The following is a 24,295-nucleotide window of genomic DNA, read 5'->3' as shown; positions in this document are numbered from 1 at the left end:
CCACGAGGCCTTGCGCGCCGTCCCTGGGTTGAACCCGGAGCTCCGTTCGTTGGGGGTGTCAACTCCCAGAGGGCCACGCACTTGTCCGCATGCGCACACTGACTTCTGACGCCCCGACAAGGGCTGGTTCAGGGTTACTTCGCTGCCGCGCATGCGCAGTGTCACCCAAGCCCCTGCATTACGGGAAAGCGTCACGGGCGCTGCAAGCTGTGGGGGTCAGAGGATCCACTCCGAGGCTGGGGTTAAAATCAAAGTGTTTATTTGAGTGTACAAAAGTTTCCAGTCGTAAAATGTATATTACAAATCATAGGAGGGAAAAAAAAAGGCGGAACACACGTTTGGCATGCATCTTAGAAAAGAAACCACCTTAAAGCTGAGCGATGTGCGCAGTGCAAGCTGCTCCCCAGCCGCAGCGCCACCCCAATAACCGCCTGTCCCGCCGGGGCCAGGACGGGGCCCCTGTGGGGCTGCGGGTTACTCCAGCCCCGTCCCCAATCACAAGGTGCCCGGTGCACCCGCCCCGTGGGCAAGGCTGGTGTGACTGCGGCCTGTCACGACCATCCAGAAGCCAATTAGAGACACAGTCCAGGACCCAACACCTGTCACTTAAAGAAAACGGAGGTATCGAGGAGCAGGAGGGGATGGATGGCGGGTTCTGGGGTCGGCGGCAGCAGTGGCCTCCTGTGGCCGCGAGCTCTTGCCTTGGGGAGACTGGGCCTGAACTACTCTTTCCACCGGGCTGTACCAGGAGTCAGCACCCCCAAGGCTCAGCAGAGGAAGCTGAAGGTCAGGTGACTTCCACCCCGGGCAGTCCTGGGCCTGAACCCCCAGAGGCGCAGCCCGGCAGTGAGCTGCATTACTGATGTAAAAAAATAAATATCCGTTAAAAAAATACTGTGTGTCTGTGTTGGGGGTGAAGGTGACAGGTGAGAGCCGGCTGGCACCCGGAGCGCGTGGAACCATGTTCCACCGCAGCAAGTTCAGGCCAAGCCGGCAGGGCAGAGGGGCCATGCTGGGTGTGGGACACGCGTGCGGACACACTCCTGCGAGCAGTCCCTGGCTGGGAACCCGCAGCCTTTGCTCCTGAAGGTAGGCGCCCACGGTCTGTCTGTCCCTCAGCCTACGGAGTGACAATCTTAGGAAAGGACTTGTCTTGGGTGTGGGCTGCCTCCTTCTTGGTCCTCGGCTTCAGAAGGGACTAGAATGTTCTAGAATCAGGGCCCAGAGCCGCCTCAGATGCCCTGAGGCTGGGGACAGTCACAGACCCTTCATTCAGGCTCAGGGCTGGAGTTCCTCCTCTGTGCTGCCAACCCCAGGAGTGGAGGGTCTGCCCTGTCTGAAGAGCCACCAAGTCCAGACAGGCTGGTGATGACCTCTGCAGCCCAGATTCTGAATTTGATTTGATTTAAAAAGCTTCAAAGAAAATTCAATGAGTGAATCACTGTAGTTTCACGCTAGGTCTGTCCTCAGCCAGCAGCCACGCTCCTTCCTGTCCCTCAGCCTGCAGGCCCCTGGCCCGGCCTCTCTATCACCAAGGGGACATAGGAAGAGGACGGTGGAGAGGGTGGAGCCGCAGGCAGAGGACCCACCCCAGGAAACCCAGCACAGCCCACCCACATTCTCACGGTCGCTTAACAGTCATCTAGAAATGTACCAAGGACTAGTTAGAGCTGACTAGAAAAAAATAATTTCAGGGCCTTGGGGACCTTGGTGACCATGGGGCAGGTTTCACATCAGCCGGCAACCCCTCGAGGTAGTCCTCGGGTCCCCCTGCAAGGAGTGAAGGATGCAGTTAGGCGGCCTGCTCCCAAGCCGGTAGACGGTCCCCGCAGCCCAGACTCGGGGCTGGAGCCCCTGTCTCCCCATCCAAAGCCCTGAGGAGAGGGTGTCCTGGCTGAAGGGTCAGACATGTGGCCACTGAGGCCTGTGGTGTCCCCACACTGTGGGTGGGCACAGTTGTCTGAGGCAGGACCGTGGCACTTGGACCCCGAGACCCCACTAGGTGTGACGTCCGTCTCCGCATGCTCTACCTGCTGGTGGAAGAGGTCCTCCTCGCCGAATTCCGCCTCCTCTTCCTCTTCCTCTCCGTTCTCGCTCACCTCAACGCTTGTCTGCTTCACGGCCTGCACAGCCACCTCCTACATAACAAAGGTCAGCAGTGTGCTTGGCACCCCGGTGCTGGCGGCTGCTGTGAGGGCAAGGAGGGGACCCGACCACGCCCTGCTGTGTTCTCACCTCTCCATCTGCGTTGACCAGGACGGTGCGGGAACTCTCCCCCGAGCCCCAGCTGCTCTGGCTTTTCCACACCAGGGTGGATGGGGGGCTGTGGGCGACCCCTGCGCCAGCTGCCCACACCTGAGGACCCAAGACGGCCCTCGTGAGTCGCTTCAGGGCTGGGCCAGCCGAAGGCTGCCCACCAGGAGGCCCTTCAGTGGGCTTGTCCATGCAGGATGGCCCAGGACATGGAGGAAGAGACTCAGGTCCACAGTGGCCCAGAGCGCTCCGTGGAGAGCCACACTGGAATCCCAGCACCTCGGGGCTCAGTGCCTCACCCAGGACTGTGAACTGCCAGGCCTCAGACACAGGGCATCCCCTGGACCGTAAGGCACCCTGAGGGGTGGGGCGGCCACACAGCAGCTCGGCGGCCGCAGGGCTGGTCTCAGAGCATGCGGAACCCACACCCCCCCCCTGCGGGAGTCAGCGTTGGGAACCTCCCGGGCCCCGCTCGCTGGCACCTACCGTGACGGTCTGGCCGGCCCGCAAGACATACTTGGGCGTGAACTTGTAGGCAATGTCCTCACCCTCCAGGACCTGTCTCTTGATTCTCCAGTTCCCCAAAGACTGGTCCTGCACCCCAGACAGACATGCTCTTGACCCCCGGCCGTGGGGATGGGAGCACGGGTCCTCCACCCTGCCCCGGGCTCACCTTGTCCGAGGCGTTCTTGAGCCGCACGAACCTGCCCTCCAGGTCCACCTCGTCGATGCTCACGACACCCATGACCGTGGCCTGCTGGGCCAGGCGGGAGCCGCTGCCCAGGCTGGAGCCCTGGCCGCCGCCGCCGCCGCCGCGGGAGCCCTGGGTGTCCTCGGTCTCCAGCCGCCGGCGCTTGCCCCGGCCCCGCCCCACGGACATGCCGACCCCGCCGCTGCCACTGCTGCTGCTGCTCGAGGTGGCCCGAGAGATGGTGACGCGGGAGGACGGGCTGGGGGACAGCTTCAGCCTGCAGGGAGGGACGGGTGAGGGTGCCCGGGAGGCCTCAGGGGCCTGCCGCTGGCCCCGCCCCCATCCCCAGGCCCCGCCCCTGGCCCCCCCGCCCTCATCCCCCAGGCCCCGCCCCGCCCCCAGGCCCCACCCCGGCCCCGCCCCCGCCGCTGGCCCCGCCCCATCACAGGCCCCGCCCAATCCCCAGGCCCCGCCGCTGGCCCCGCCTCCGCCCCATCCCCAGGCCCCGCCCCACACCGCTGGCCCCGCCCCGCCGCTGGCTCCCCCTCTCAGCCCCAGGCTCTCCGCCCCCCAGCTCACCTCTCTTCCTCGCCCTCCAGCAGCTTGCGGTAGGCGCTGATCTCCATGTCCAGGGCCAGCTTGACGTCCAGCAGCTCCTGGTACTCGGCCAGCTGCTGCTGCATGGCTTCGCGCACCTCCGTCATCTCCTGCTCCTTGGCGTCCAGCATCTTGCGGAACTTGTCACGCTCGCCGGCGACAACCTCCTCCAGTTCGCGGATGCGGTCCTCGGCAGCGCTGGCCTGGGGAGGGCATGGCCGGGTCACCGTGTGGCCGCTGCAGCCTGGGATGTGAGGGGCCCGGAGAAGGGGTGGGGGGTGGGGCAGGGCCGGGGGGCCCGTCAGTCACCTGCTTTTGCAGGCCTGAGAGCTGGTAGCTGAGGGACTCCACGCGCATGCGGGCTTCCTTGAGTTCCTCGCGGGCCGCACTGGCCGCCTTGTCGTTCTGGTCGGAGCTCAGCTTGGCGTTGTCCAGCTGGGGAAGTCAGGGAGTGTGAGCGCGGGCGGCGGGGACACGGGCTCCCCTCGGCTCCCCGCACCCTGGCCGCACCTTGGCCTGGTAGGTCTGCTCCAGCTCCAGGCGGTACAGCCGCACTTGCTCGTCATGCTGGCTGCGCAGGTCCTCCAGGGCCTGGGCCATCTTGAAGTCGTATTCCTGCTGCCGGCTGCTGTCCACCTCCACCAGGCGCCTCTCGTGTCTCCGCCGGGTCTCCCGCACCTCCTGCGAGGGGACAGGCCAGGGACCCAGTGAGCCTGAAGAAGCCGGATGAGCCGGCGAGAGGACCAGGCACGAAGGGCCACAGCATGGTTAACAGATCTCAGCACTTGAGAGCCAAGGGCGGGAGATGGCCGGAACCGTAAGGCCAGCATGGGTTCATAGCCAGACCCTTCTTAAGCATTGTTAAAGGCCCGGGCTGTGGTGAAACACACACCACACTTTGGTCCCAGCCCTCGGGAGGCAGAGGCAGAAGAATCTCTTTGAGTTTGAGGCCAGCCTGGTCTACAGAGCGAGTTCCAGGACAGCCTCGGCTACAGAGAAACCAAAACCAAAACCAAAACAGGATGCCAGCTAAGGATGAGATCTCAGGAAAGCTCCCCCAGGTGTGGCAGCACTCACCTGGAATCCCAGCCCTCAGGAGGCTGAGGCAGGAGGGTCTGAGAGTTCAGGACAGTTGGGTCTACTCGGCGAGGTTCAGACTAACCAGGGCCCCACGGAGGCCGCGTCTCCAAACGGTAACAGGAGACTTGTAAGGCAGGACAGAGCCTCCCGGGGGCCTGGCCTTCTGGGTCAGGGGGAGGACAGCGACCCAGGACAGCGGGGGACACCGTGGGGAAGGAGGGCTGTGGCAGCGCCTGCCAGCGGAAGGTGGTGAGTGTGGGATCGACGTCGATGGATCTTAGAGTTTCCTTTTCTTTTTTTGGGGGGGTGAGGGGGTCCGAGATGGAGTTTCTCTGTGTAGCCCTGGCTGTCCTGTGACTTCTGCCTTGTAAACCATGTTAGGGATTTCTGTAAAGACTCCCTTACCAACGGTGTAGTGCTGATCACCTTTAATTCCGGCACTTAAGAAGCAGAGGCAGGCAGAGGTCTGTGAGTCTGAGGCTAGCCTGGGCTACACACTGAGATCCTGTCCTCTTTTTTTGTTGTTTGGTTTTTCAAGACAGGGTCTCTCTGTGTGGTTTTGGTGCCTGTCCTGGATGTAGACCAGGCTGGCCTCAAACTCAGAGATCCCCCTGCCTCTGCTTCCTGAGTGCTGGGATTAAAGGTGTGCACCACACTGCCCGGCCAGATCTTAGCTGTCCTACAAAATGGCCTCTCCACAGGGACCTAGGATAAACGGCCCTCCACAGGCTTCTCAGGATAGCACACACACCTTCCTGGCGCCCCAGACGGCTGTTTGAGAGGCGGTTCCCTGTGCGCTCCTCACCTGCCCCCTCGCACGGACCCGGAGGTGGCTCTTCCAAGTCCTGGGAGTCCCCAGGGCTCTTTTTGAGGGCAGCTTCACAGGACCCTTCGCAGGGGTCTTCGCGAGCCCCCTCAGACGTCGCCTCACACACTCCCTCAGGGGTCTCGGGCTGTGCCCCCCCTCACATCCCTCCACACTGTCCTTCAAAGGCTGGGCCTGCCTCAGGGGTCCCGCCACAGGCCCGTGGTCTCCTGTAAACCCCCTCTGAGGCCCCTCTCCAGCTCCCCCCATGGGTTCTGGCTCCCCCATGGTTATAGTCCCAAATAGGACTCCCCCCAGGTCCCTTCCTGAGGTCAGGACGCCTCGTGGCTTCCCTCACAGGGCTCTATACCGAGGCTCTCATGGCCTCCCGGGACTGTGGGGCGGTGGCCCCTCCTGTTAGCCCAGGTTAGAGCGGCCTGGGGCTCCTCCTGTCCAAGCTCTTCCTCCGCAGTGAGCGCAGGCAGGGGCCTGCCCAGAGACACTACCCTGGGCTATGATGGCACAATGGGTTCTGTGACAGCCGAGTTCCCTGGGAACCTTCAGGGCGGATCACCTCAGCCTAGTCACCCCACCATGCCCAGTACCCCAAAGTGCTAGAGGGTTGGGGGGAGACCCTAAGGTTGGCTGAATGAGGTCACACCCTGATCACAGACCCGGGATGTGACCTCAGGCTGAGGTTCTTTTGACATTGGTTTTTCATATGCGTGTGTTTGTGGGGAACGTTACTGTGCCACAACATGGCTGTGGAGGTCAAAGGTCAATTTGTGGAGTCAGCATTCTCCTACCATGTGGTTCCCGGGGGTACAACGCAGGCTGAGTCTTGGCGGCACGCGCCTTTACCCACTGAGCCATCCTGCTGACCCAGCTTAAGCTGGAGTTTGTTTGTTTAGTCTGTCAAGACAGGGTTTCTTGCCAAGCGGTGGTGGCGCACACCTTTAATCCCAGCACTCGGGAGGCAGAGGCAGGCGGATCTCTGTGAGTTCCAGGCCAGCCTGGGCTACAGAGTGAGTTCCAGGACAGGCTCCAAAACCACACAGAGAAACCCTGTCTCGAAATTCCCCTTCACCCCCGCCCCCCCCAAAAAAAGACAGGCTTTCTCTGTGCAGACCTGGCTGTCCTGAACTCACCCTGTAGACCAGTAGACATGGCCTGACTCTGCCTCAAACTCAGAAATCCGCATGCCTCTGCCCACCCTCATGCTGGTGTTACAGACAGGAGCCACCGCGCCCAGCTAAGTTCCTCTTCTTTGATGTGAGATTCTCAGTGACTCAGATGGCCTGGAAATCTGGTGACCAGCGCCCCTGGACCAGCGTCAAGAGAGACCTGGGGCTGGCAAGATGGCTCTCAGGTGGAGGTGGCTGCCGCCAAGTCCGAGCGCCTGAGTTCGCGCCCTCTGACTCTGGGTCTCCTCTCACCCCGGGGGAACGAAGGAACGTTCAACAAAACTGATCAGCAGAGAGGGAGGGACCCAGTAAGAGGCTGCAGGGGGACAGGGGCGGACAGCTGCCGGAGCAGACGCCGGAGGAGGTGGGCTCAGGGCTCGGGAGGATGCGCCTGCCCACCCCCCCCCACCCCCCCACCCCCCGCGGCCGCCGCCGCTCACCTCCTCGAACACGCTCTTGCTGAAGCCCAGCTCTTCCTGCAGGCTCTGGCAGCGGTTCTCCAGGTCGACGCGCATCAGCGTCTCCTTCTCCAGCTGCTTCTTGGCCACAGCGTGGCCGTCCTCTGCCTGGGAGACACGGGCAGTGAGCTGCGGGCGGCCGGGCAGGCGGCTCCTCCGGGTCACCGGGCGGCTCCTCCGGGTCACCGGGCGGCTCCTCCGGGTCACCGGGCGCCCGGATGCCGGCGGCCCACGACCCACCTTGGCCAGCTGCGCTCGGAGCTCCGCCACGTCGCTCTCCAGCCCGTGCTTGTCGCTGAGGGTGGAGGCCAGCTCCGCCTCGCTCCGGTGGAAGAGGGTCTCCAGGTCCCTCACGCGGCCCTGGGCCACCGTGAGCTCACCTTCCCGCTTCTTGGCACTGAAAGGGGGGGAACGGTCAGAAGCCCCTGGAGGCCGAGCCCAACGTCACCGTGGTCCCTGTCGGTTACCGCAGGCTGACCGGCTGCCCTCCCAGAGCCTGGGAGGCTGAGGCAGGAGGATGGCTTCAAGTTGGAGAGCAGCGTGTTCTACAGAGTGAGGCCCCGTCCCAGAGACAACAAAACTAGCAAACTAAACCCAGCCCAGCCCAGCCCAGCCCAAGCGCTGGACACTGTGGCCCACAGGACACCAGCCATATTTGTCAGGGCTGAAGGCGCCCGCACCCTGCCCAGCTGCCAGGGAAGTCAGCCCCTGAAAGCCAGCTCTGGGTGGGGCCCAGACATGCACTGGGCAAGAGTGTGGCCGCAATTCACTAAAGTCACAAAGGAAGACCCGCCTTGGAGAAGAAGACCAGGCAGGCCACCCTTCCTCCCACACTCCAGTCAAGGCAGCCGCGGCGGCGGCGGCGGCGGCGGCGGCGTTTAAACACGAAGGTGTTTGTGGGACACAGACCTCAGCTTTGCCAGGGTCAGCAGGTGACAGGGGGTGGGTGGCACTGGCGGCTAAGCTGCCACACACCTTGGGGACACCAGGCTGCTCCCCACCGTGCCTGCCTGAGTGTGGGTGTGGGTGCAGAAGGACCCAGCCCCAGCGTGGGCCAAGTAGCGCCCTGTTGCCCACAGAGCTGTCAACCTGAGCCTGCCTGGAGGTGACCATCGGGCTGGAGTCATGTACCCAGAGAGCGCCAGCCAGGCGGCGAGGGACCACGAGGCCTGAAGAAGTGTGGGGGAGGCAGGGCCACAGGCCGGCAGTGCAAAGGCCCTGGGGTGCGGCATGCCCGAGACCAGCAAAGAGGCCCAAAGAGGGGAGAGTGGGGGGCTGGGGAATTCCTAACCCACCGCAAAGGCCCTGGCTCCACTGAGGCTGTGGTCTGCATGGGCCTTGGTGCCCGTCTCCCAAGAGTGGCAGGGTGCCAGGGCACAGTCTTGGTGGAGTGTGACGATTCCCAGAGGACCCGTGTGGGAACACTTGGCCTGCTCAGCAGGTCCACACGGTACCTGAGGCCATCGTGACTCTGTGCAGGAAGGAGGTGAGTCCACGGGATGGGGGAAGCCAACCTCACTATGATGCTGTGAACCAAAAGGTCAAGGCAATCCTTGGCTACATAGAGAGCTTAAGGCCAGCCTGAACTACATAGAGCCTGGAGGCCAGGGGGGCTACATGAGACCCTGCCTCAAATAAATTAAATGAATGAATAAATGAGAGAATGAATGGTCAATAACAAAAAGAAGCCAAGATACAATCTGTGGAATGTAGAACTCTCTGGCGGTGGGGGGGGTGTGTGTGTGTGTCTGTGGACAGACCCAGGCAGGGGTTCCCCTGAGCTGACTCCAGCTCCACACGGGAAGCACAGAGGTGCTGGCTGCTGCCCGCCTGTGATGTGGCCTGGCGTCTGTGGACGCCCTCGAGCTCCGACACACCAGTTTATTAAAGCCAGCGGCAGGCACTGGGGTACACAGCCTGGCAGCCGGCTCGGGCGCTGCCACCAGAGGAGCAGGTGGGTCGCCTCACGGAGGCCAGGCCTGTGTTCCCGGGCTTGGGGCCACCATGAAGGTCAAATGGCCCCTGGAGCCCTGACGGGGGCAGACCTTGGGCAGATCTGGACAGGGAGGTCCCGGGATGGTCCCACCAGCAGGGGGGCTTCAGCAGAGCCAGGCCTGGGCTGGCAGGGGAGCCTCTCACCCCGACCTGCGCTGAGGACTGTGATGTCCCCAGCTGAGGCGGGACCTGAATTCCACACCTAGCACAAGCCAAGGCTGGTGTCTAGCCAGCCGCTCTGCCTTGTCAACATTCTTGTGCCACCTCCTGGGTGGACCTCCGGTCCCCGGCGCGGCGTGCCAGAGCCTGCAAGGCACAGGGAGAGGGGGGCTTCTGTGAGGGGCACACTGGGACGCCAAGGGACAGTCACGTGGGGCGCAGCGAGGGGTCTTGCGGCCTGCTGTCCCTGGGGCAGCGTGTCTGTGAAGGCTCACAACCTCAGGAGTCCCAAGGTGCCCACGGTCTGAACAGGCGTGTGCATGCGTGAGGCCATCAGCAGCACTCCAGGATGGTGGACTCGGGACTCCATTTCAACCCCAGTCATCCTGTCCCCGGCCTCGGGGGGCCTGGGGGGCTACTGAGAGTGGCCGGGGTCCACCGGGGACCCGGGGTCCACCGGGAGCTGGGTACCCAGGGGCCCGCACCTGTCCAGCCACGGCCACCGACCTTCCCGGTTTCCTCTGATGTGTGTTCTCCTGTGCACGTGTGCATGCACGCAGAGGTCTGAACTCACCGCGCGCCACGTTCTTGGTGGAGGCAGGCCTCGCTCTGAACCCCGGCTTGCGGCTGTGGCCGGTCTAGCTCACCCAGCTCACCCTGAGGGGCCCCTGCCCGCCCCCCCAGTGCTGGCACTGCCAGTGGGCTGCGGGGATCGGAACCCATCCTCACCCCTGTGGGGCGGGCACTTCACCCACCAACCCGGGTCCCCAGCGCGACCACCCACCTCTTCCTGGCCTCGTCCAGCTCGGCCTGGAGCTTGCCCATCTCGATCTGCAGCCGCGCGCGTTCCCGGGCCGTCTCGTCCAGCACCCGCCGGGCGTCAGCCAGCTCCGACTCGTACAGGGCCTTGATGCCACTCACCTGGGGAGACACACAGAACTGCCCTGTGCACCCCAGGCCACCGTCTTAGACCTCAGAGGGGTCCGGGCCGTCTCTGGAAGGAGCCAGCTTCCCTTCTCCGTGGCTTAGCCTGTCGGGATGTAAGGACAGGCCACAGCACCGCGCGCCCGGGTGGGAAGATGTAGCCGAAGCTAGCCCACCTGGCACGCCCCGCTCGGGGCCAGAAGGGTCTCTGCTGCAGGACGTCCCTGCCCTCACCGGGTCAGCAGACATGCAGCCCCCCAGTCCAGAATCCCTGCTCTAATGTGTTTCCCCAGCACCCAACACCGAGATGACAGGCGCCCAGGGCCAGGCAAGCGCTGCCCACTGAGCCACAGCGGCCTCTTCAGTGTTGACTGTCTCTCATGAGGTCGAGGTAACCCCTGAGTGCACAGGGCCTTCCCTGGGGCTCTGCAGGTCACACTCCTGTCCCTATCATGGCCATGTGGGGCCCTGAGTCTCCCTTCTATCCCTCGGGCCTCCCGTACCCGCATCCCACCCCGTGAGGACCAAGACTGGGAGACCTAGGACCCCTGGCTGTGCCCGGGGACACCTGCATGGGGACAGCCTCGCTGAGCGGCATCCAGAGTCACAAAGACTGGCAGCTGCAGGGGTCACCCCACCCCATCCACAGGGGTCACCCCACCCCATCCGCAGGGGTCACCCCCACACCCCCATCCACAGGGGTCACCCCACCCCATCCGCAGGGGTCACCCCACCCCATCCACAGGGGTCACCCCTCACCCCCATCCACAGGGGTCACCCCCCCACCCCATTCACAGGGGTCACCCCCATCCACAGGGGTCACCCCCCACCCCATCCACAGGGGTCACCCCCACCCCATTCACAGGGGTCACCCCACCCCCATCCACAGGGGTCACCCACACCCCATCCACAGGGGTCACCCATACCCCATCCACAGGGGTCACCCCTCACCCCATCCACAGGGGTCACCTCACCCCATCCACAGGGGTCACCCCACACACACCCATCCACAGGGGTCACCCCCCACCCCATCCGCAGGGGTCACCCCCACCCCATCCACAGGGGTCACCCCCCACCCCATCCGCAGGGGTCACCCCCCACCCCATCCGCAGGGGTCACCCCCCACCCCATCCGCAGGGGTCACCCCACACCCCCATCCGCAGGGGTCACCCCACACCCCCATCCGCAGGGGTCACCCCACACCCCCATCCGCAGGGGTCACCCCACCCCATCCGCAGGGGTCACCCCCACCCCATCCGCAGGGGTCACCCCCACCCCATCCGCAGGGGTCACCCCACACACACCCATCCACAGGGGTCACCCCACACACACCCATCCGCAGGGGTCACCCCACACCCCATCCACAGGGGTCACCCCCACCCCATCCACAGGGGTCACCCCACCCCATCTACAGGGGTCACCCCACACACACCCATCCACAGGGGTCTCCCCACCCCATCTACAGGGGTCACCCCACCCCATCCACAGGGGTCACCCCACACCCCATCCACAGGGGTCACCCCACACCCCATCCACAGGGGTCAGCCCCCCATCCACAGGGGTCACCCCACCCCAATCCACAGGGGTCACCCCCCACCCCATCCACAGGGGTCACCCTACCCCATCCGCAGGGGTCACCTCACCCCATCCGCAGGGGTCACCCCCACCCCATCCACGGGGGTCACCCCCCCACCCCATCCACAGGGGTCACCCCACCCCCACCCCCATCTGCAGGGGTCAACCCTACACACCCCCATCCCTAGCAAGGGATCTTGGGGGACACTCAAATGCACATGTGCTTTTGGCCTGTCCATCGACCCCACCGTGAAGACAGCTGCCACACGCCACACACCACACGCCACCGGGCCCTGGCCAGGCCACACACCAGCTGGGCTCAAGACTCAGATTTCTCCCTGGCCCTCCTCCCTGCATGTGTGGCTATGAGTTGATGTGTTTAAAGACACGTGGGGACAGACCGCAGGGGACAGGCCGCAGGGACAGACCTCAGGGGACAGGCCGCAGGGACAGACGGCAGGGGCAGCGCTTCAGGACGTCAGAGGGACCGGCAGGCACAGCTGGGCCTCCCGTAACCCCGGGACCCCAGGGCCTCTGAAGGCAGCCAGGGCCACTTCACAGAAAGAGCCGGGGCACCTACAACACGCACAGTGCCATCCGCCCGGACACCAGGGGACCAGCCCGGCGTCCTCGGGCTAACGATGGACGTGTGCTGTCTGTCGGTCGCCTAACCCCGAACAGCCGCGAGGCTCTGATGTGTCAGTGCGGGGGACCGTGAAGACACGGTGCCTGTGACAGACCCAGACCCAGAGGCCACCACGCGTGGGCTCCAGGGCAGGAAACGGTGCCTGTGAGAGACCCAGACCCAGGCCACCCCGCGTGGGCTCCAGAGCAGGAAATGTCCAGAACAGGGGGTCCAGGGAGGGCTGGGTGGGTGGGGTGAGGGCTTACAGGAATGGGCTTCCGTTCAGGTGACAGAATATTCTAGAACTGAACCAGGGTGAAGCTACGCAGACCTCACTGCTACCCTGAACTGCAGTGTGACTTTGGGGGTGCACAGCTCCACACCCGCTGGTGCTCAGGTGTCTGTCGATAGAGACGTAGCCGCCCAGCACAGGGATGGCGGGCTCAGCCGAGGCCCGAGTGGAGGGGCTGCTGTGGTCTTCTGGAGGTGGGACTCAGGCCTCAGAGCACAGTGGTGTGTGTGTGTGTGTGTGTGTGTGTGTGTGTGTGTGTGCGCGTGCGCGTGTGTGTGTCTGTGTGTGAGTGTGTGTGTGAGTGTGTGCGTGCGTGCATGTGCGTGCATGTGCGTGTGTGCGTGTGTGCGTGCGTGCATGTGCGTGCGTGTGTGTGTGTGTGCGTGTGTGCGTGCGTGCATGTGCGTGCGTGCGTGTGTGTGTGTGTGTCTGTGTGTGTCTGTGAGTGTGTGTGTTCCTGTGAGCTGGCTAGGACTCCCCCATTTTACAGATATGAAAACTGAGGCACAGTGGTCTACCACAGGGAGGTGGGAGAGGTAATAAAAGTGCCCTCTGCTGGGCTGGGCCTGCCACCTCCCTCGCCCCAGAAGGGACAGGCAGGGCCTGGTATGGAGAGATGTGACCCTCTGCACCCCACACCCTCACTGCAGGCCCCAGGTCAACCTCAGGGCCAAACCAAGACTTCCAGACAAACCTCCCATCTTCACACGTCAGTGAGCTCCAGAATTTTCTCAGTGACGGATGCCAGCATACAGCTGTCATAGACACACACACACAGACGCACACACACACACACAGAGATAGACAGACACAGACACACACACACACACACAGAGATAGACAGACACAGACACACACACACAGAGATAGAGACACACACACACACACAGACACACAGATAGACACGGACACACACACTCACAGACGCACACACAGATGCACACAGACACACACACACACACAGACACAGACGCACACACATAGACACATGGACACAGACACACAGAGACACAGAGACACACAGACACACACACTCACAGACGCACAGAGACGCAGATCACACACAGACACGCACACACACACACTCACAGACGCACACACAGATGCACACTCAGACACAGAGATAAGACACACAGACACACACAGACACAGATCATAACAGACACACACAGACACAGATCATAACAGACACACACAGACACAGACACACACAAATAGACACGCACAGGCACACACATAGACACACGGACACAGATCACACACAGACACACAGATCATAACAGACACACACAGACACAGATCACACACACATACTCACAGACGCATACACAGGCGCACACAGACACACAGACAGACAGACACACACACACACACACACACACACACACACACACACGCCCGGAAACCCCCCTGGTGCCAGGTCACTCCTCACAGGACGCGCACCCGCCAGGCCTCGGGCGGACAGAACACAACGGCTCCTAAGAACGCAGCACTGGCCATGAGCACTGGACGGCCACACTGGTCAAAAGCAGAAACGGGTGGGGTGACAGCGATGCACACTTGTCACCCCGGCAGCCCAGAGGCTGAGGCAGGGGGATTTCACACGCACAGGAGCCCGCGCACAGACGGATGTCCTGCTGGCCCTGGATGGGTCCTGGAGCAGAAAGGACACTGGGAACCAGGGGAAAGCATGAACCATGCGCCTGCTCCACACCTTGTTCCATTAGACCCCGGGGTGGGCCAGCCTGGGCTACTCTAGGCCTGGGAGCCAGCGGCAACCCTTGCCTGAGCCTGCCTGTCTAAGATGGCTTCTCTATTTGTATTTTTTAATTTTTTTCAAGACGAGGACTCACTGTGTAGCCCAGGCTGTCCTGGATCTCTCTCTGTAGCCCAGGCTGGCCTTGAACTCTCAGAGATCCCCCTGCCTCTGCCTCCCGAGTGCTGGGATCAAAGGCGGTTTCTACCTATTAGTGTCTGGAACCGGGCTGAGGAGGCTGTGGCTGTGCCTGACTGCACTCATCAATAAAGCTTTATTGGCACACGGTCTCAAAGTGCGTTTGGGGTCCTATCTCAGGCAGATGTGGCCTTAATGCCGCTGCTCAGTCACAGAGGCCGCGTGGCCTGTGTTGCAGGAAAGACTGGCCCGGTGGGGATGCTCCGCCCCTGTGGGGATGCTCCGCCCCTGTGGGGATGCTCCGCCCCTGTGGGGATGCTCCGCCCCTGTGGGGATGCTCCGCCCCTGCGGGGATGCTCCGCCCCTGTGGGGATGCTCCGCCCCTGCGGGGATGCTCCGCCCCCGTGGGGATGCTGGGGCCCCTGTGGGGATGCTCCGCCCCTGTGGGGATGCTCGGCCCTGGTGGGGATGCTCTGCCCCTGTGGGGATGCTCCGCCCCTGTGGGGATGCTCCGCCCCGGTGGGGATGCCCCGCCCCTGTGGGGGATGCTGGCTGCCCCGGAGCCCCGCCCCGGTGGGGATGCCCCGCCCCTGTGGGGGATGCTGGCTGCCCCGGAGCCCCGCCCCGGTGGGGATGCTCCGCCCCTGTGGGGATGCTCCGCCCCTGCGGGGATGCTCCGACCCTGCGGGGATGCTCCGCCCCGGTGGGGATGCTCCGCCCCGGAGCCCCGCCCCGCGGGGACAGGTGGAGCCGCACAGGGGTCTCTGGAGCACCACCGCTGCCGAGCACCCCCAACACACGTCAGTGCACGTCGGTCAGAGCCTCGGGGTTCAGCTGGCCTGAGGCGGCCTCTGCCGGGGTCACACGCATGCTCAGCGCCCTTGACTGCAGAGCTTTGCCCCTCCAGGGCCCCCTGTGCCCCAGGAATACCGGCCCGGTAACGGGACACCGGGCAGGAAGGAGGTGAGATCGGTTTCCTCGTGGGAACTTGATACCCAGCCGCCTCCAGCCGGACTGGTGCGGCCCCCCTGCCATTCCCCACGGCCTTCGACCTTTGCTCAGGCCCCCCTCCCCGACGGCCACCCCAGTCTCCCCAACCCCACCCAGCACAGCCTCACAGACACCGACGCCCCTGCCACTGACCGATGCCCACCGATCTCACTGCGCGCACCCAGAAGCCGCACGCGGGCCCGTTCCGGGTGGGAGTGAATAACGGGTGGGAGCGGGAAGGGCCAGAGGGGCAGGGCGGCGACCGGCCCTCGGTGGCGCCCTCGAAGTCACCCCTGCATGCCCCGTCTCTCCCCACACCTCAGCTGCAACCCGATGGCCAGTGATCTGCGCCTGAGGACGCCCTGGGGCAGGCCCCGCCCCGCCCCGCCCCGCCCGCGGGCACCACCCCTCGGTGCCAGCGGTGTCTCCCTGCCACACCTGTCCCCGCGCCCCGCCCAGCTGCCCCGCAGGCAACCCCGACAGGTGCGGCATGTGCTGCCTGTGTGGCGTCCTTTGTGGCCGCTCCTCCCCCACCTCCTGTCCCCGGCCACCCCGCCAGCTGTCCCCAGGCATCTGACAGCGCCGGACACGGAAGCTGGGCAGGCCGGCTCCCGGGAGGGCAGCGTGCCCGCCACCTGCTGCCAGCCGCCCCGGCTCACGCTGAAGCCCAGATCAGCAACACCGAGAAACAAAAGCGCCGGGCGCCTCTGCCCCCCGCACGGACAGGTGGCATCCACTGGGCACGTGTTTGCAGAGCCGCGAGCTCCAAATGTCTGTGGGACAAAGGGACCCAAAGGTAACAGGAAAACAGCCAAGCTGGGAGGATGGCCCAGTGAGCAGGGCGCCTGCCACACAAGCCTGACTACGGACCTGTGTTCCGTTCCCCGGCACCAACATACAAAGTCGGGTGCGGGGGCTCACACCCGCAAACCCAGCTCTGCAACGGCACAGACAGGATGGCTGGAGCCTGCTGCATGGCTAGCCGGGCTGAAAGCTGTGTTTAAAAAAAAAGACGAGGGTGGGGAGAAGCCGGGTATAGTGGTCACCCAGGAGGCAGAGGCAGGGGGATCTCTGAGTTCGAGGCCAGCCTGGTCTACAGAGCGAGATCCAGGACAGCAAGGGCTACATAGTGAGACCCTGTCTCGAAAAACAAACAAACAAGAAATAAAGAAAGGCAGAATTGGGGGCTGGAGAGATGGCTCAGAGGTTAAGAGCACTAATAGCTCTTCCAGAGGTCCTGAGTTCAATTCCCAGCAACTACATGGTGGCTCACAACCATCTGTGATGAGATCTGTCGCCCTCTTCTGGCCTGCAGGGATGCATGCAAGCAGATCACTGTACACATAATAAATAAATAAATCTTTTTTTAAAAATTTTTTAAAAAAGAAAAAAAAGAAAGGCAGGATTATGGTGGATTCTGGGCGGGGCTCCACCCTGACCACGCCCCCAGCCCCTCACTGGGGGATTCTAGGCGGGGCTCCACCCTGACCACGCCCCCAGCACCTCCCCTCACTGAGGGATTCTGGGCGGGGCTCCACCCTGACCACGCCCCCAGCCCCTCACTGGGGGATTCTAGGCGGGGCTCCACCCTGACCACGCCCCCACCCCCTCACTGGGGGATTCTAGGCGGGGCTCCACCCTGACCACGCCCCCAGCACCTCCCCTCACTGAGGGATTGTATCTGAGGCCAGGGTTCTCCCCATGTCCAAGTACCAACCAGAGCTCCTAATGACACACTCTCCTGTCCCTTGAGTGGGTGAAGTCCTGAGCCACCCCGAGTCCCCAAATACCCCGTGGTTCTTACACAGCACACCCTGGGGGTGGAGCCCGCTGGCCAAACATTACCCAGGCCCAGGCACCCGGCTTCCCGACAGCCTGTTACCTCCTAGCATATGAGGATGTCTTCTCAGCTCCCCAGTCACCACAGACCTCTGTGGGACACAGTGGTTCCTGTCCCATTCCAGATATAGCTCTGACCACCTGGGACCCATCCAAAGTTCCATGAGAACAGAGACCCCATGATTTGCCTGAGACACCCAAACAAGGCCCTCTCAGAGGGCTTGGGTTCACCTACCCTACTCAGAGACCAGGGACCATCCCCACAGCACCCCCCAATCCTCCTCATCAGCGGATCCCATGCTGCCCGATGTGCTGACGTCAGAGGCCCCAGCCAGCCCCATCCATTCCCGGACTCTTAGTACCCTTACCACAGCGCCCCAAGATATCCTTGAACCCTGCAGTGGGTGGAGGCTGCCCAGCCCCTAACCCTGTCCATTGGTGACCCTTAACAACAGCTTCCTCGCTCACTCAAACCCTAGAACTTGAGGGTCCCCAGGGCAGCCCCCAACATGCACTGCTCACGGGTTCCCCAGAACTGCACCAATGCACCCTCACCTAGTGGGTCCCCAAAAGTCTGAATTCCTCTGAAGGATGGCCCCTGACCGACACTTTTTTTTTCAGGATCCCTCATCAAAATCCCCTCCTGGGATCTCTAGGATGAAACGACTCCACGTAGTCTGCACCCCAAATCTCACACCCGGAATAAGGACAGCCCTTGTCCCTTGGAGTTCCCAGAAGAGCTGATTCCTTACTGGGGTCCCCAAGACCAGTGAACCCCCCAGTGGTTTGGGTTTGGCAAGCTTGTCTGTCCTTCAGGGGCCGTCCAAGCCCAAGGTCCCCAGGAGAGCCTCCAGCCAGCACTGGCTTAGCAAGGGTTCTGGGGGGATTTGTTCAGTCTCTGGTATACATCTGGGGAGTCCTAGGAACCACCCAGGGTCCTTTAAACCTATGACCTCGGGTGGGCGGGGCTTTCTTGCCTATGCTTGTAATGTGAAGGGTCCCCAAGGTCCTTGAGGCCACCTGCGGAGCATCCCCCAGATCTCTTATCTCCTTATTGGGGGTCTTAGTTCCGTCCACACTTGTCCTTCGGGGCCCCAGGGTGAGCATGGGTTAGCTCCATCAGGACCTGTCCCAAGAGTCTCAGGGGTGGGTGGGTGTGGGGTGGAGTTTCAGGGGGCGGGGCTAACTTTGTTTACACCTGTCACCTGTCTCTAATGCCCCTGAGGTGGGCGGGACAAGGGCCCATCTGCACCAGTCCTTAGCCCCCCACCCCTACCACCCACCCCGCACCCCAACCTGTGCTGTCTGCACTTGTTGCTGGTATCCTGGTGGGCGGAGCTTAGCGGTCTGCACCAGTTTCTGGGAGGTCCCCTGGTGGGTGGGGCCTAGTGGTTTGCACCTGTAGGGGGGGTGTCTGCACATCCTCTCCCGGTGGGCGGACCTCGGCGCTCTGCAGGGTCTCCTGATGGGCAGGCTTAGCCCTATCCACCCGTCCCTAGGGTCCCCTGGTGGGCAGACCTTAGCTGTCTGCATCTGCGCCAGGAGTCTGCATTGGGCAGGACTCAGCTCTGTCCCTGTTCCTAGGGTCCCCGGTGAGCAGGGCTCAGCCCTATGCACCCTGGGGTCCCCGATGAGCAGGGCTCAGCCCTATGCACCCTGGGGTCCCCGGTGGGCAGGGCTCAGCCCTTTGCACCCGCCCCTTTGGGTCCCCGATGAGCAGGGCTCGGCCCTATGCACCCGTCCCTGGGGTCCCCGATGAGCAGGGCTCAGCCCTATGCACCAGTCCCTGGGGTCCCCGGTGGGCAGGGCTCGGCCCTATGCACCCTGGGGTCCCCGAAGGGCAGGGCTCAGCCCTATGCACCCGTCCCTGGGGTCCCCGATGAGCAGGGCTCAGCCCTTTGCACCGGCCCCTGGGGTCCCCGGTGGGCAGGGCTCAGCGCTATGCACCCGTCCCTGGGGTCCCCGATGAGCAGGGCTCAGCCCTTTGCACCCGTCCCTGGGGTCCCCGGTGGGCAGGGCTCAGCTGTCTGCACCTGTCCGCAGGGTCCTCACCGGCCAGGGCTCGGTTTACCGCCCCTGTCACCGGAGCCCATCTGCCGGCTCCCCGCGTCGCCGGCGCCGACCCACGTACCTCGCGCGTGGTCACCTCCTCCTTCTCGGAGATCCGGAGCAGCAGCCGATCATTCTCCAGCTCCAGAGCGCGGACGCGGTCGATGTAGTGCGCCAGGCGGTCGTTCAGCTCGCGCAGCTCCTCCTTCTCCTGCAGCCGAGACAGGCGCGCGGGCGAAAGCGGCGTGGCGGGCCCTGCGCGGGGCGGCAGGGACGCCATGGCGGAGGCGGCGGCGCGCGGATCCCCTCGGCGGCCCGGGTGCGGCGCGCTCATTCAATCCGCGCCGCGGAAGATGGCGCCGCTGCCTGCCGCGCGCGGGGCTCGCCGGGACTTGTAGTCTTCTGCCCGGCGCGGAGCACCTTGGGAGAGGGAGTCCACGAGGCCCGGAGCGAGGCATGCCAGGAGGTGTAGTTTCCAGGGTCCGGCCGCCTCCCGGGTTCAATCCCCGGTAGGGGGTGGAGGCAGAGTCCTGCCTTCCACGTGAGCCCATGCACACGCACACAGAGAAATAAACGATAAATTAAATAAATGCAAAGCCATCAAGAAGACCGCAAGGGCAGGAGAAATGTCCCAGAGGTTAAGCCCACGCCTCCGAGCCTAATGATCCAAGTTCGATCCCCCGGTCCTACACAGAAGAAAACTGACTCACACAGTTCTCCCCTGACCTTCACACATACGGAAACACACTCAGTAAAGAAATGGAAATTAAAAAACAATTAAAGAGCCGCCTCAACGCAAATATCCACTGTCTCCCCAGCACTGGGACAGCCGCGGCAGGAGGATGGGAGATTGGGGACAGCACAACAAAAATCAAGGCCATGAATGTGACTCTGGGTACAGCTCTTGTCCGGACGGCCCTACTGTCCAGAGGGGCCTTCAGGAACCCAACCTGTCGCTCTACCCGCCTCCAGCAGCTCTAGCCCAGCAGCCTCTGAAGCCAGGCAGGTGAGAAGGACTCGCTGAGCCGGGACTGCTCGGTCTCCGAAAAGCTACTGAGTGTCAAAGGGCCGGCTACTGTTTCTCCTTTTCTTACAGTTAGAGCTGCTGCTGTGTACAATGTAAACACGGGGGCGTGGTCGGGGTGGAGCCCCGCCCACAATCCCCAGTGAGGGGCTGGGGGCGTGGTCAGGGTGGAGCCCCGCCTAGAACCTGGGGGATGGGGGCGTGGTCAGGGTGGAGCCCCGCCTAGAACCTGGGGCTGGGGGCGTGGTCAGGGTGGAGCCCCGCCTAGAACCTGGGGCTGGGGCGTGGTCAGGGTGGAGCCCCGCCTAGAACCTGGGGGATGGGGGCGTGGTCAGAAGAAGAGCAGTCACCCAAACAGCAGTAAGCCCTCAGTGTCATCTCCAAGAGGGCAAACGATTTCTTTTACCTGTCCTGTGCCCCTGGCCTGCATGCGCTTCCTCTTCTCAGGTCCAAAGGCTGCACCGCCACCCCGTACCCTGCAAACGGCCCGCTGATTGAACGTGAGGCCCAGCTCAGCCTGGAGCCGGGGGTTTCTGGCCGTCAGCTGGCAGCCGGCCTTCCTCGGGAAAGTCTGAAGCCTGTTCCCATGGCAGGAGGGACACGCGGCTCTCCAGTTAGTGCAAACCTGTGGCCTGTCCTCACATCACAGTCCATCAGAGTCCGAGCTGGCCTGCAGACCCGCCCGGCCCGCTCACAGGACACACATGAGCTGCCGCGTCTCCCCGTCCAGCTCCCCAGGCCCCCAATCTCTTTATAACCCTCCAGATTGTCCCCCATGATGTTCCTCTCTGCTTTCCTTGGGAGACAGCCTTGGCAGTGCAGAATAAACCTCTTTTCCACCCACTAAGCGGCCATCTCGGGTCCTTTTCTGCGCTCCTCGCATCCCCGCTTCGGCCTTTGATGTCTTCTGCGCCCCGGGGGTGATGCTAGGGTTCCCCCCAAGTGTGTCCCCCAACGTGTGTGCATCTGTGCTCTGCAGCTTGCACTGGACTTCCCGCCCTCTTCCCCCAGCACTGGGCGGAGTTCTTAGGGCTCCCCACCCCTGCACGGCTGGACTCTAAGTCCCAGAAAACCCCGCGGTGCCCTGGATGGGGCGGGACCCTCTCCTCCCACGTGCACTTTGGGAGCTGTCCTGCGATTTTCAAATTTTGGCGCTGAGCGGGTGGGGCGGTGACGGCGGTAGTGACAGCGCCCGCCGCGGTGTCCCTTCTCTGGCCTACCCACCCCACGGGCCCCCAACACGGCGGACCCGGAGTAGAGGACCCCTGATGCCAGGAGTGGAAACTGAGGCCCATGACCATCAAGGACCGGCCTGGAGAACGCCCCGCCCCGCCCCTGTGCCTGGGGCGCGGCAAAGTGTCTGCTTGCTGTCTGCTTTGGGGTGCGGAGCTGTGGACAGGAAATCCGCACCCTAACCCCTCAGCCCTGGAACTCCCTCTACCCTCCATTCCCTGGCGCCGCTGTCCCACCCAGGCTGGATTTTGGCGCCAGTTTTAAATAATAATAAAAAACAAATAAGTCGCATTCCAAGTGATGTCGCTGGCTTCTGGCCCAGAACACTGGGCTTCGTTCGGAATTCCGGGGCTTGGATCTCTGGAGAAGGTGGAATCCGGAGTCAGGATTTGAGAGGCTTCAAATTCTGGAGCCTGGATTTCAGGGAGATTTGGGTCCTGAGTTTGGAATTCAAATTGTGGATTCTGTATTTTAGGATCCTGGATTTGAGAATCAGGAGAGTGAACTGTTTTTTTCTGGATCTGGGGGAGACTGGATTCTGGATTCTGGATTTGAGGGGGGACTCGGTTTTGGAGTGTTGATTCTGGAGCTGTGCCAAGCTTACTCCCTGAATTCGGGGGACTCAATCTACTATCTAGTATCATAATTTAACAACCTGGGACTGTGGATAGGAGGCAGAGGCAGAGGGATTTCTGTGAGTTTGAGGCCAGCCCGGTGTACATAGTGAGCCCCAAGCCAGCCCGGATCTAGGAGACCCTGTCAGAAACAAAAGAAAAAAAAAAACACCATCCTGGGACCCGAGCCGGGAAGCCCGAGGGTCGATTGGACACTCACTGGACGATGAGCTCCACAGATGGGGCGTTCGTCTGTGTGCCTGGCACCAGAGAGGCCAGAGACTCAAGGATACCTAACAGGGATAAGTTCTGGGTGGGTTAGAACACTGTAACCTTCGTGGGAGATTGCAGCAGGGTGGAGCGTGTCAGCTCGTGTGCACTGGAAGAGTTCCTTCCTCCTTAGAGCCCAAATCCTGCCCAAGGAGGAAAGTATGGGGGACGGGACAGCAGCTACCGAGTCAGCACTAAGAGAAGCCGAGAGCAGGAGTCCCGCCGGGCAAGTTCAGAAAAATAAGTGAAAATAAAGACCAGAGTGAAAGATACACCTGGGTATTAGTCAGCTTTCGCTGAGTAACAAATACCCTCTCGAAACATATATTTAGGGCCACTGGGTAAAGAACTTGCTCCCAAGCCTAATGACCTGTTAGATCCTGGGGACCCACGCGGAAAAGGACGGAACTAACACCCGCACCCCTGACGTTGCGGCCCGTGCACACCCTCACACCTATCCTCCCCCCAGAACAAACAAATTTTAATTCAGTATCTGACAGCTGTGTTAATCCCACTGTCAGCAAAAAGGAAGATACTTTGAGACAGACCACATTTACAATCATTATTATTGGGTCCTTAATAATCTCTTTCTGCCCCCAATTTATGAATTAAAACTACAATTTTGGTTACATTTTAAATTATTTTAATGTGCATGGGCGGGGTTCCCGTGCGACAGTGAGTGCTGGAGGACTGATGTAGCCTGTCTGTCCCTGCCTTCCACTGCTCAGATCCCGGGCATCGACCGCAGATCAGCAGGCTTGGCGGCAAGCTCCCTCTGCCCTCCGAGCCGGGTCACCAGCCCCAGAAATCAAACTTGATCTAAGCCGCATCCGTGCAGGAAGGTTGCCATTGACAGCGGAGTCGGCTCTGGGTGTGCGTCAGCCCACCCAGTTCAGAAGCGCCTTCTCTCCAGCCTAGGGGCAACCTCAAGGCTCCGCTGCCATTTTGTGCTAACTGTGTCTTCTCTGTGTGTGTACATGCGTGCATTGTGCATGACGTATGTATGCACTGACGCAAGGGCCCCTTGCCATGACCTTAGTGTAGGGGTCAGAGGACAACACTGTCTCCTTCCACCTCTACATGGGTCCTTCTGTGGATCCAATGCAGTTCTTCGGTCTTTCACAGCCAGCGCCTAACTGCTAAGCCGTCTCCTCCTGCCTTATTTTGTTTTCCCGGTACTGGAGTTGAAACCCAAGGCCTGGTGCACAGTAGAAAAGCTCTGGACCCCTGACCACGCCCCCAGCCCCTCACTGGGGGATCCTAGGCGGGGCTCCACCCTGACCACGCCCCCTGCCTCACTGGGGATTCTGGGGGGGGTTGATGGGGGTGGGGGAGGGGGCCTCCAATCCTGAGCCACTATTGGCTTCTAGAAAAGACTTTCTACTGCTGATCCACACATTGTTGCCCCTACACACACACACACACACACACACACACACACACTTTTTTGAGACTGTGTCAAGCTGGTCTTGATCTCACTTTATAGTCCAGCCTGACCTAGAATCTCAGATGCTGAATCAGTAGGATTATAAATTTGAACCAAACTTAGGATCCAGAATTCCTGTCCCCCAAAAAACAAAACAAAACAAAAAAACCCACACAAAACGCAGACAGGGAGGGCTGGCCTCCGTGGCTGTCCTGGGGGTGAGGTGGGGAGGTGTCATGAATAGCTTTTAGTTGCAAGTCCAGCCTATGTGGCAATTTTGAGAAGAGATTTTCCAGGCAGACAGACTTTCAGGGAGGT

General features: G+C 62.2%; 1 protein-coding gene across 3 annotated transcripts; it reads right to left on the bottom strand.

Moving 5' to 3' along the window:
* Positions 1-242: 242 nt before the first annotated feature.
* Lmnb2 (lamin B2) lies at positions 243-19,773 on the bottom strand. Of its 3 annotated transcripts, XM_006978154.4 has the most exons (12): positions 19,493-19,773; positions 10,007-10,143; positions 7,309-7,465; positions 7,051-7,176; positions 4,052-4,222; positions 3,851-3,976; positions 3,524-3,744; positions 2,927-3,221; positions 2,740-2,847; positions 2,236-2,355; positions 2,031-2,138; positions 243-1,770 (listed from the first exon to the last, which is right to left on the bottom strand). In XM_006978154.4, the coding sequence occupies exons 1-12, from the start codon at positions 19,742-19,744 to the stop codon at positions 1,729-1,731; spliced, it is 1,863 nt and encodes a 620-aa protein (XP_006978216.2). In that variant the 5' UTR covers positions 19,745-19,773; the 3' UTR covers positions 243-1,728. The 3 variants fall into 3 exon arrangements, with proteins under 3 accessions (XP_006978216.2, XP_042123092.2, XP_042123094.2); XM_042267158.2 differs by lacking the exons at positions 7,051-7,176; positions 7,309-7,465; positions 10,007-10,143; positions 19,493-19,773 and adding an exon at positions 5,373-6,449; XM_042267160.2 differs by lacking the exons at positions 7,051-7,176; positions 7,309-7,465; positions 10,007-10,143; positions 19,493-19,773 and adding an exon at positions 5,427-6,446.
* Between the last annotated feature and the right edge of the window lie 4,522 nt (positions 19,774-24,295).

This window comes from Peromyscus maniculatus, chromosome 22, assembly GCF_049852395.1.
Source record: "Peromyscus maniculatus bairdii isolate BWxNUB_F1_BW_parent chromosome 22, HU_Pman_BW_mat_3.1, whole genome shotgun sequence".
NCBI classification, from domain to species: Eukaryota; Metazoa; Chordata; class Mammalia; order Rodentia; family Cricetidae; genus Peromyscus; species Peromyscus maniculatus.
Note: the sequence above shows the minus strand (reverse complement) of the source record. Positions and strands in the feature narration are given on the sequence as shown.

Bases quoted from the DNA above. Each gene is read 5' to 3' on its own strand.
- Lmnb2 (XM_006978154.4), bottom strand. From the start codon at position 19,744: ATGAGCGCGCCGCACCCGGGCCGCCGAGGGGATCCGCGCGCCGCCGCC. The intron at 4,223-7,050 runs GTGAGCGGCGGC...GTCCCCTCGCAG, and splicing joins GCAAGAGCGTGTTCGAGGAG to GAGGTGCGGGAGACCCGGCG. The intron at 2,848-2,926 runs GTGAGCCCGGGG...TCTGGGGTGCAG, and splicing joins TCAAGAACGCCTCGGACAAG to GACCAGTCTTTGGGGAACTG.